The 12,382-nt window shown below is 27.2% G+C and overlaps 1 protein-coding gene across 8 annotated transcripts in view; it reads left to right on the forward strand.

Annotated features, from left to right (window-relative positions):
• LOC117179349 (nuclear receptor coactivator 3-like) overlaps nucleotides 1-12,382 on the forward strand; it is a 316,751-nt gene that overhangs the window by 262,260 nt on the left and 42,109 nt on the right. For 6 of the 8 annotated variants that reach the window (XM_033371033.1, XM_033371038.1, XM_033371039.1 and 3 more), the window contains 4 exons: nucleotides 3,550-3,921; nucleotides 8,428-8,540; nucleotides 11,018-11,141; nucleotides 11,222-11,567. In XM_033371033.1, the coding sequence (XP_033226924.1) occupies nucleotides 3,550-3,921; nucleotides 8,428-8,540; nucleotides 11,018-11,141; nucleotides 11,222-11,567 (955 nt within the window). The remainder of the gene's footprint in view (nucleotides 1-3,549; nucleotides 3,922-8,427; nucleotides 8,541-11,017; nucleotides 11,142-11,221; nucleotides 11,568-12,382) is intronic. The other 2 variants (XM_033371034.1, XM_033371041.1) reach the window with 1 other exon arrangement.

Below are 12,382 nucleotides of genomic sequence, written 5' to 3' on the forward strand. Positions count from 1 at the left end.
TTCGGGGTTTCTTCCCCTAGCTGGTTTTTGTCCACCCCGGGTTATTTGATTTCCCCGGTACCACCCATATCTGGGAAGCGTTCCCCTATCCGCAACCTGGGGTGGCGCCCGATGGAGGACCAGCAACCCCACACGGGACTTCCAGCCCATAGTGGAAGTTCAAACAAAGTTACCATACGATCAAAGCCGCCCAGAGCATTTTGAAAAAAATAAGAAAAGGCAGGAAATTTCGGTGAGAAGTAACTGAAAAAACAATACTGTATGTATCTTTACAGGTAAATTTATTATCTAAAATTTTGTTAGCTTCGTAAAAGCAAGGTGGCTACCCTACCTGGAAAACCTGCAAATGTCAGGGAATGTCAGGAAATTTTTATATACCTTAAAAACCCTGGATAATAATGATTCTTCATTTTTGTCAAAGTAGCTTTATATTACTGTATGAATGAAGATTTAATAACGTGATTGAAAGTTACTCTTTTCTTAAAAATGAATTTGTTGTTTTTCATGAAAATTCATCTCATTGGTTGAAAAATAAGATCTTTAGTTGAAAATTCGTTTTTTCGTGATCTGAAAATGAATTTTTCACTGAAAATTTGACTGTTGCAGTTGCAGATTTAACTATTTTGTTGATTTTGTTTTTAAATTTATTTTTGACTGAAAATTAACTATTTAATATTTAGTTGAAAAATTATCTTCCTTAGTTGAAAATGATGACTTGAGAAAAAAGTAACTAGTCTTCTAGCTTGAAAATTAATCTTTTTGTTAAAAATGTAATGTGATTCATTACTTTGTTTGAAAATGTAACTATTGTTTTGAAAATTAGTTTTGTTTTTGTTGCAATTTAGTTCTTTTTTTTATCGGTAAATGCAACTATTCCAATTGCAAATTAAATCCTTTTATTTAAAAATTCATCTTTTTGGTTTAACATAAATTTTTAACTAAAGATTTAAATATTTAATTGTTTTTGGGTGCCAATTTGTCGTTTTAATTAAAAATGCATTTATTTTCTTGAATTCGTTGTTAAAAATTAATTTTTTTGGTTCAAAACTCATATTTTTTGTTGCCACACAGTCACTGTTAGTCACTTTGTTCAATGAAAAGATAAATAAATAAATTTATTTATAAATTTCACATTATCATTAAAGATTCCGATAAGTTTGTAATAGATTTCAATAATTTCAAGGACTTTTTAAGATTTTCGGGTATTTTTGAAAGGATTTGAAAATTTTTTGGAAATCTTAAAAGATTCCTAGAAATTGTTAATTGATTTCAATAATTTTAAGGGATTTCGAAGCACTTGAAATATTTTAGGATAAAGAATTTTCTAGAATTTCGGAAGATACGGAACGATTTTAAGGAATTTTTAAGTTCTCAATGTATTTTACTACATTTTCCAGGATTTCAGGAAATATCACAGAATTTAACGGATTTTATCATATTTTAGTAGATTTCATAGAGTTTATTAAGGAGAAATGAGTTATTTTGGGTTTCAAAGATTTGAAGAGACTTTAAAATATTTTTTCAGGTTTGTAAATATTTTTGAATTTTCTTGAATTATTTTGAAATATTTCAGATGATTTTTAAAGATTCGGATAAAGTAATATGATAATTTGAAAGGCTTTCAAAGATGTTAGGGCATTTTTGGATTTTCTAAGACATTTTAAAGAGATTTTAATACAAAAATATTGTAGAGAATTTCAAAACATTCCAAGGAATTTTTTTATTAATTGACATTTTCAATAGCTTTAACTAATTTCAAACAATTTTTAAGGATTTAAAATATTTTAGTATATTTTACGTTATTTTAAAAGATTCCAAGTAATTTTTAATTGCTTTTAGTATTTTAATGGGAATTTCAAGAATTCGAAATATTGTAGTGAATTAAAAAAGAATCCAAGGAATTATTAATTAATTTAAATAATTGGAAGGGATTCTAAAGCATTTGATATATTTTAAGCTAAAGAATTTTTTAGAGTTTCGGAAGATATGTAACGATTTTACAGGACATATAAAGTCTGAGATATTTAAAAAGATTTTAAGTTATTTGATAAGTTTTCCGAGGATTTCAATGATTGTAAGGTTTTTTGTTAATCAAAATATTTATTAAATTCTCCATGATGTTAGGAAATATTTCCAGATTTTAAAGATTCTCACGGGGTTTAATAAAATTTGAGTTATTTGAAATTCACCCGGAAATTTTTATTAATTTATCCTGAATTCTTTTTAATTTTTTTATATATTTTGTAATTGTGTAATTCACTTGAAACATTTAAAGGCATTTTTTTTAATTCCTTGAAATTTTAAATATTTTAGAAAATATTAAAATATTCCCAGGATTTTTAAATTTGTCACAATAATTTTAAGGGATTTCAAATTTTGTTAAACATTTCAGGGGATTTTTGAAGATTTCAATGCGATTTCAAGAGATTTAAACAATTTAAACAATTTCAAGGGATTTCCAGGGGTTTTAATTATTTTAAGTGAATTAAATATTTTAATGGATTTCAAAGAATTTATTAACAAGAAGTGAGGGATTTCGTAGGATTTGAAAGATTTCAGGAAATTTTTACATATTTTTTGTCATTCTTTTAGAATTTTCCCTGAATCCTTTTAAATCCTTTTTAATGTAATAGATTTATTCAACGTTTTTGTTTCATGCATCTTGAAGTCTTTTAAACTCACCTTAAATTCATAGAAATTTCGTAAAATTCTATTAAATTATGTTTCATTTTACTAACATCATTTCAGACTTACTCAATTTGATTAATATTTTCCTATTTCTGATTTTTTTATAATTCACTTGACTGTTTTTTAATTCAGTTTGATTTTTTTTTATGAATTTCATCGAATTCTTCTCGTTTCCCTTAATTTCCTCTAAATGCACTCAAATTTTACTAAAATGAATAGATTTTTATCCATGTTTTCAATACATTCGAATTCTTTTGAATTGTTCTGTTGTTATTAGTCACTTTTTTAGGTAAAAATTAGTAGAGTTTCCAAGATTTGAAGAAATTTGAAATTATTTTTTTGATTTCCCCCTAAATTCTTTAAAATTATTTGGAATTCTTGGGAATTTTTTCAACTCACTATAAGTCTCCTAAATTCTACTTAATTCAGTGGATTAAAAAAAAATCTTAATTTCATTGATACTAAAGTATTTTAATTGATTTAAATTTTTTTATTCACCTTGAATTTGTATGAGTTTCATCGAATTCTTCTCGATTGTCTTAAATTCCTCTACATTCATTTCAATTTTACGGAAGTTAATGAAATTGTTTTGAATTAAAATTGTTTTCCAATTGATTTAAAGTCTCTTTAATCCAACTGGATTTAATTTAAAGTCTTATAAATTAATCCTGAACTTGTTTCCTTTTGAGCTTGGAAAAAGTGCCCTATGAGCGTAAGAAAAAGTACCCTTTGGCCCCTATATTTTATCCCATAGGGACTGGTGAGGCCTGAATTCACTTACGGGTCAATCTTTCTAAATGGCAAATTCTTCCGCTTTCGGCATGTCCTTTAATTCTGACCCTGTTATTTTTTTAATTTCAGCTGAATAACTCGCCGGTTGTGACGACGAGCCAACACTATCAAGCCGCCGCTTTATATCAGCAGCAGCAGCAGCAGCAGCAGCAGCAGCAGCAGCAACAACAGCAGCAGCAGCAACAGCCAAGAATGAGATTTAACACGCAACAAGGAATTCGACAAACCGCTGCACAGTTCACTCAGCAACAGTTACAGATGCAACAGCAGAGGAGTAAACTGATTCAGCAACATCAAATGAAACAACGGCTTCTGCAGCAACAGCAACAGCAGCAATTACTTATACCTTCCAACGCTACAGCTACGGACCAAATAAACACGGGAATTCACAATATTGACAGTCTTTTGAACAATACTGTTGCACCAAATGTATCTCTACAGGTAAATTTATTATCTAAAATCTTTCTGGCTTTCGTAATAGTAAGTTGTCTATTAGGGTGGCTCAAAAAGGCTTTTATTTTTTAGAGGGCAACGATCACCCCAATTTCATTCCCAATCCGAAAAAAGAAATGCCCTAATTTTTATTTTATTTTTTTTATTTTTCGATTTTAACAGGTGCCGGTTTTGACTTGAAGTTTCCCATGTAAATGCATGGGGAAAAATCACCTTTTGAGTTTTTGGAATATTTTTTTATGGTTTGAAAAAATGTGACGGAAAAGTATGGGGACCTGTAGAGAATTATCCAACGACGAATTTCATGTATCATGTATATGGATTTGACACCCCTAATACACTCCCACGGGTACATGAAAACTACCTTAAAACAAAAAATGTCAATTCTTCATGAAATCGACATTTTGAGGACTGTATTATGGTCTTTTTTATTTAAAATTATTAATATTTGTCTAATGAAATATTTAATAACATTGGTTCATTAATTTTTAATTGTTTAAACAAATGAAATTTGTTTAAATAATCTTTTTTAATTCGTTTTTTCCCCTGAAAGTGATTACTGTTGGTCTAGTGGAATATTTATTAACATTAGGTCATTCATTTTCAATTGCTTAAACAAAAGGAATTTGTTTAAATAATTTCGTTTCGACTTTTTTTAAAAATAATAATTATTACTGTTGGTCTAGTGGAATATTTATCAGTAATAATTAATAACTAATTAATAATTAATTTATCAATAATATTTAAGTAATAATTTTTATTAAAAATTTTTTTAAAAATAAAATTAATCAAACAATGTTGACAAATATTCCTCTGAAGAAACATTAATAATTTTTATTAAAAAAAATATTTACAGAAATTCCATATGTTTAAACTATTAAAAGTTAATGAACTAATGTTAATAAATATTCCACTAGACAAACAGTAAGATTTTTTAAGGAAGAAAAAACGAAATCTCGAAAAAAGTTGATTAAACAAACCCCATTTGTTTAAATAATGAAAAATTAATTAACCAATGTTAATAAATATTCTACTAGACTGATAGTAGTCATTTTTAGGGGGAAAAATGAATTTTAGACAAAAAATTATTTAAACAAATTATAATGAATCAACCAATTATAATAAATATATCCACTAGACCAATATTAATAGGTTTAAGTAAAAAAATATAAGAATACAGTGTTCAAAAGGTCGATTTCATGAAAAATTGTCAGTTTTGCTTTTAAGGGTAGTCTTCAGGTACTCATGGGGATGTGTTAGGGGTGTCAAACCCATATGTCTGATAGATGAAATTCTTCGTTGGATAATTTTCTGCAGGCATCATACTTTCCCGTCGCATTTTTTCAAACCCTAAAAAATTATTCTAAAAACTCAAAAAAGTGATTTTTCCCCATGCATTTTACATGGGAAACTTCAAGTCAAAACCGGCACCTGTTAACATAAAAAAAAATAACAATATGGGAATTTTCTTTTTCGGATTTAGAATAAAATTGGGGGGATCATTCCCTCTAGCATGCATAAAAATTTTGTCATGCATTTTTGGACCACCCTAGTGTCTACCCTACCTGGAAAACCTGGAAATGTCAGGGATTTTTTGTAGTCAAGGAATTTTTTCGAGAGCGTGCTTAATTTTTTTAAATTGCAATATTAAATTGAATAGCAATGATTATTTATTTTTATAATTAGATTTATATTCAAGGTGGCCACTAACCCGGGAGAACCTGGAGCAAGCCGGGAGATTTGACAAAATTACATATTTTAGTAAAAAAAAACCTATCCAGTCCTTTTAAATGTTACTTGATACTACATATGATACTAATTAATAATATATTTTTAGAATAATTTTTGGATGTTTGGAATTTAAATTTCAATATATTGTTGTTTCAAATTCAAATATTAAAGGCCTTGATAGTCAGTTTTGAATTTAATATTTTTTGATGTATATATAAAGCAATTTTTGATTGAAAAGCATGAAACTGTACATTTTCAAAAAATTAAATCATATCATAATAATATTGTTTTGTATTCTTTATCTTAATTTTTAATTTTATATTTAAAATCTCAAAATTCTCCTATTCTTAGATGAAAATTTAAACAAATAAGTCATTTCAAATTGAAAAATATTTTATATTCCAAAATTTCTAGAATGAATGATAATTCTAAAGGAAGATTTGGAATGAAAAAAATTAAAAATTAAGTTTAAAATAAAAAACGATGAAAATTAATATATCTGGAATTGATGCATCAGTAAAAGAACACTTTCGGTAATTGCAAGTGGTTACAATTTTAGATTTCTCAATTTTTATTAACAACACTACATTTTTAATTTTTTCCTCTTGTAGGTTTTAATTTTCAATTAAAATTGAATTGGTTAAATTTTGGAAAGTATTACTAGCAGCTTTGAAAAGTATTAATTTTTAACCGATTTTAATTTACTTCCAATAATGAAATTTTAAAGTGTTATAATATAAAAAAATGTTCATAACACAATTTTTGGCGCGCCTAAAATTTTGTTCAGTTTTAAATAAATTTCTCATTCGTTTAAGTTTTAACGTTTGGAAGTATACATTTTTTTGATTTTTAACGTTTCCCGTTTAAAATTACTTTATATTTCGAAAGGTTTTTATTTGAAATAATTCAATTCATTTTTCATTTTAGAAAACATTTTTTAATTAGTTTTAATGTTAACTTGTAATTTCATTATGTCAGACAATGTAAAATTCTAGAATATCAGAAGCTTGGCATTTGAAAGATTCAATTTAGTTTTCAATATTAAATTGTCACATTTTAATCGCTTTGAATTCAAATTATTCAAATTTAAAAGTCTTCAATCTTTAATTAATTATTTTGAACGCTTTTAATTATAAAGAATACAATTTCAATTACTCTTAATTTTAAACTATCCAATTTCCAAAATTTGAATCTTAAATATGCAATTTTTAACGTTATTGTCATATTTAAAAATTTGTAATTTAAGATCATTCTAATTTCGGGATTCTCCAAATCAAATTACAATTCTTTAATTTTTAGCGCTTCAACTTATAAATTATACAATTCAACTCCTTTTTCTAATTAAATTGTCCAAAATCGTTGGTATATTTTTCAAAATTTCAAGAGCTTGCAATTCGAAATTATTCATTAACTATTATTTAAAAAACATTTAAAACCGTATATTAAAAAATTGGTTTAATAATGGATTTTTAAATTTGCATAGGCATGCGCGATTTGCGCGTGTGCATTTGCTGCTATTGTACAATAAAACGCTTATCTGTACTTTTCTTTGTTAGAAACAAAAATTTCATTAGCCTTCTGATTATATGATTTAAAAATCAATTCATTTTTTGCAAAAAAGTTTGCTGACATTTATCGACTTCCGAAATTTATAATATATGTGAAAAACCCGTGGAAAAGAAAGTTAATTTTTTTATAAACCGGGAGAAATCACGAATATGCACCGGGAGAACCGGAAGAAAGCCGGGAGACGAAAATTTTAACAAAAATGGCCACCCTGTATATTACTGTATTGAAATATTTTTTGAAAATTCGTATTATTTTTTGTTTGAAATCAATTTTTTAACCGAAAATTCAACTATTCCGTTTTTGGTTGAAAATTGATCGGTTTTAGTAGAAAATTTAAATTCCGGTTTGAAAATTCGTGTATTTTGTTCAAAATTAATTCTTTTTGGTTGAATTCCATTGTTTTTTTTTAATAAAAAATTTAAATCTCTTTTGTTTGAAAGCAACCACTACATTTATCGTTCTGAATTCGTCTTTTTAAATAAAGATTTAATTACGTCGTAGAGAATTACTCTTTTTTTAAAAGAAAACTTGGAAAACCTGGAAATGTCAGGGATTCTTTTTGAGCCAGGAAAGTTTTTCGAGTTATTTGGTTGATAGTTTGTCTTTATGGTTGAAAATTTAAGCCCTGCAGTTAAATATTCATCATTTTAGTTTAAGTTCATCTTTTTGTTTGAAAATATAACTACTTTGTTGAAAGTTAATTTAAATTTGTTTTTAAAGTAAATCTGTTATTTTTTAAAATGTAAAATAAATATTTTAGACTAAAAATTCAACTATTCCATTTTTGATTGAAAACAGATCTTTATTAATTATTTCGTTTAATTCGTCTTTTTGGTAGGTAATTAATCTTTTTGGTTAAAAATGCAACTATTTTGTTAAAAATTCATCTATCTTTTTGAAAATTTTAATTTTTCGCTTGAAAAGTTAGTAATTTTAAGCGGTTTGAACTGAACTTAATATAGTACTCACATTATATTTACCTAAATATGCACTGAATTTTAAGTATAAGGAGATAATATATATTTTGTAAATTATTATTTAAATTTGTGGACTTAAAAGACAAATTCAAGAGATGATTAATTATGTTTTGATCTGGAAAAAAGCTGCAATTTGTCAGGGAATTTTTTTTCTAGGACTTGAGTAGACACCCGGAAAAGGTATCTTGACTTAAATATAAATTATTTTCTGTTTCAGCGGTCAAGTGTATCGGATTCACAAGTGTCTCCAGGATATGGGGGATCCGTCCAAATGCCTTCTGGGCACCGGCTTGCTCACTCCTATTCTCATCCTTCCACGTTACCTCAGCAGTAAGTCTAGTCTCTTTTAACATACCTTTAAATATCGTTAAATATTAAAACAAAGTTTTTAAAAAATTGCACAAAGATTTCAAAAAAATTTCGACGAAATTTTAGAAAGATTTCACAAATATTTCAGAACATTTCAGAAAAATTCTTCTAACATTTTAGGAAGGTTTTGCAAAGATATTAAAGTTTTCACAAAAGTGAAAAAGATCACCAAAATTTTAAACAAGATTTCAGAAGGTCTGGCAAAAATTTCCCCAAAATTTTAGAAAGATTTCACAAAGATTTCTGAGATTTTAGAAGAGTTAAAACAATTTAAAAAGATTTCACAAAAATGTCAAAGATTTTGACAAAATTTGAGAAATATTTGACAAAAATTACAAAGGTTTCTCAACAATTTTAGAAAGATTTCACAAAAATTTCAAACATTTCTAAAGACATAACAAAACTTTAATTGATTTCGCCAAAATTTTAGAAAGATATCAGACCTCAAAAGTTGCAAACATTTAAAAGATTTCTCAAAGATTTAATAAAGTTCTTCAGATTTCAGAAGATTTCAAAAGATTTTACGAATATTTCAAAATTTCGCCAAAATTCTAGAAAGATAGCACAATGACTTCAAAGATTTTAAAGATATCGGAAAATTTGATACAATTTCAAAATATTTCACAAAAATTACAAAGATTTCGCCGAAACTTCAGAAAGATTTCACAATGATTTCAATGATTTTTGAAGATTTCAAAAGATTAAAAACAAATGGGGAATGGTCTTTACAATTTCGCCACCTGGTGCCGAAAACTGGAACTAGAGAAAGTGGCTATAATTTTAAAGTTGTATATTAATTTTTGCATAAAAGTGTTTTTACGATAGTTTTGTGAAGCATACAAAAATGATTGAATACTAAAAACAAATCTTCATAAAAAAACACATAGTTTTAAATAAAATTTCCATCATCTTACACAGTGAAAAAACACATTTTTATCAAATAGGTTTAAAAAACAATTATTTCACTATTTCATACAAGTTTCAAGGAATTTAAGTTTCAAAATAGAACTCTTGAATTTCAAACTTTTAAAATTGAAGTTTAAAAGTTTCTTAATTCAATAATTTTGTATTCAAATCTGGTTCAAATGCTCAATAATTTACACGTATAAAATGGAAGCTACCGACACTTTTAAACTGAATAATTTTTAATTAAATGCAGTTAATCAGCCAAATTAAAAATTTAATAAATTGTAGAGTTCAGAGATTCAGATTCAGTTCCAAAAATATAAATCCACGTTATCATTTTCAATTCTCTAAAGTCCAAATTGAAGAATCAATCAATGAATTAAAAAAAATTTTAAATTATATAATTTAAAGCAATTTTAAGCCAGAAACATTAAAAATTGAACGATTAAATTTTTTATAAACTGAACACTTCATAAAGTAAAAGTTACATTATTCATATTTTAAATGGTTAAAAATCCTTCGAATGCTTGAAAATTTCATGTTTGATAATTTTGCAAATCTTTCTAAATCTTTTGGAATAATCACTGAAAATTATATCTTCAAAATAAAAATCATTAATTTTCATAGGAGATCTTTTTTAATCTTCTGAAGCCATTCAAAATTCTTAAAAATCTTTAAATTTTTTTGTACGAAATATTTTACTAATAACCGGATTTTGTCGGTACACATAAGACACTTTGTTTAAATTATTTCAAATCATTTTAAATTTTATATTGAATTTGCATTTTTTCAAAACTTCTCAATATTTTGTCAGCTTCCTTGAATTTATGTATAGAATAATATGTGTTCAATTGTAATTTATACATCGAAGTTCAATAATTTGACATACAAATAAAAATTTGTTTGAATAGAACAATAAAAATGTAACGTTCAAAAATTAGTTTTTAATATTTTTCTATAATTACTGATTTTAAATAAACGGTCAGCTATTTCTAAATATTAACTTATTCTTATTTAAAAATTTTCATATAGAATGGTTTAAAAATGGAATATTTAAGACTAAAATAATATGCGAAATTTAATAAAAGCTTTTAATTATGAATTAATTACTAAAATTAATTACTATTATTCACTTTTTAAATCTTGAAGAACAATTCAATATTAAAAATCATTAATTTATATTCACAGTTGATCAGCTAAAAATGTTTTTTTTTTTTATCTAAAATCTTTGATTCAAAACGCTTCTAATTTTTAATGGCTCAATTCTTTAAAACTGCGTTATAAAATTCTTTAAAATAAAATGTACCTACATTTAACAATTAAAATCTAAAATTTGTCAAGTGAAAGTTTCCGAAAGATTTCACGAATTTTTTCAAAGAATTCACCAAGTTTGACAAAGATTTCACAAAGTTTTGAAATCTTTTGAAATCCTTGCGAATTTTGTATGAAATAAAAAAATTCGGATAGCCGATGCATAATTAAAGAGCGAATGGTTCAACCCTTTGGAATAACATAACTTTTTGAAATTTTAGTCCCGTAAATAATAACTTCAATAGTGGTCAGCAAGGTTCCGCGCCGGCGAGGCTCTCGCCGCACTCACCTGCTGGTATTCTCTCCTTCTCTCATCCTCAACCGCTTTCGCCTCGAGTTTCCCAAGTAAGTATCGATCTCGCTAAAGTATAAGGATTATCCGAACTACGAAGATTTATTATTGGTGTTGTTTTTTTAATCGCAAGGTGCATTTTGTGCTTCAGGGAAATTATGGTAACAGTCCGAGAATGTTCAATGTTAATCAGGTTAGACAGCAGCAGCAGCAACAGCAGCAGCAGCAGCAGCAACAACAACAGCAACAACCGAACCCTCAGCAACAGCAACTCCAGCAGCAACAGAGGTCGATGCCGTCGCCTGGTACTCCGGCATCGGCGAGACAGTCTCCATTTCCCGCCGAAACTTTCCCTCCCCCTGCGAGTCCCACTGCTAGCCAGTTCCCCCCTGTTCCCATTCCCAATGCGAATAATCCTTCCACTCAGTATCGGCTCCAGCGAACCACGTCGACTCCCTCCGCTACTACTCAGTTGCCAGGTAACTTTTCTCTCTCTCTCTCTCTCTCTTTATTTTTTTATTCTTCTGTTGCCAACTTTTAGGATGCGATTTCTTATTTTCCGAAATGCCAATTTCATGTTAGAGGTTTCGTAGTGTATTAGATGAGGTTTGTTACGGAATATGGAATGTTGAGGATTTTTTTAAATAAATTCTCGAGAGATTTTAGAATAAATGAGGGCGTCTACCCTGTCTGGAAAACCTGGAATCTTGAGGTAATTTTCACATGTCTGGAAAAATCTGGAAATATCAGAGATTTTTTTTTTATTAAGGCAGGACCGAAAAAATATTTCTTGATTGGAAATTCAACTTATGTTGAAAGTCGTCTTTTTTTATTGAATTTAACTGCTTTTGATTAAAAATTAAAAATTTTTGTTGTAATTGGGAATGGTTAAACTGCGATACGCCACCTGGTGACAAAAATCCAAACTAGAAAGAATAGGTACGATTTTTAAGTTTTACATTAATTTTTGCATAAAATTTTAACGATTTTTGTTGGTATTTGTTGAATACTAAAAGTAAGTCTTTATCGGAGACAAAAGTGTGTAGATGGAATTTACATCTTATAAGGCGAAGAAATATATTTTTTTTTACAGAAATATCTGTCCAACTGTGATCTCCATCCTTTTTTAAAATTGATTTTCAGTTGATCAACTGAATATAAATTAATAATGATTTTTAAAAATGAATTGTTCTTCAAGATTTAAAAAGGTGAATAATAATTAATTTTACATGACGTTTCGAAATCAGCTCGCAATTTTAGAATTTCCAGTTTCTAATGTTTTGTGTATTTTATT

The sequence above is a fragment of the Belonocnema kinseyi genome, chromosome 9, assembly GCF_010883055.1.
Source record: "Belonocnema kinseyi isolate 2016_QV_RU_SX_M_011 chromosome 9, B_treatae_v1, whole genome shotgun sequence".
NCBI lineage: Eukaryota > Metazoa > Arthropoda > Insecta > Hymenoptera > Cynipidae > Belonocnema > Belonocnema kinseyi.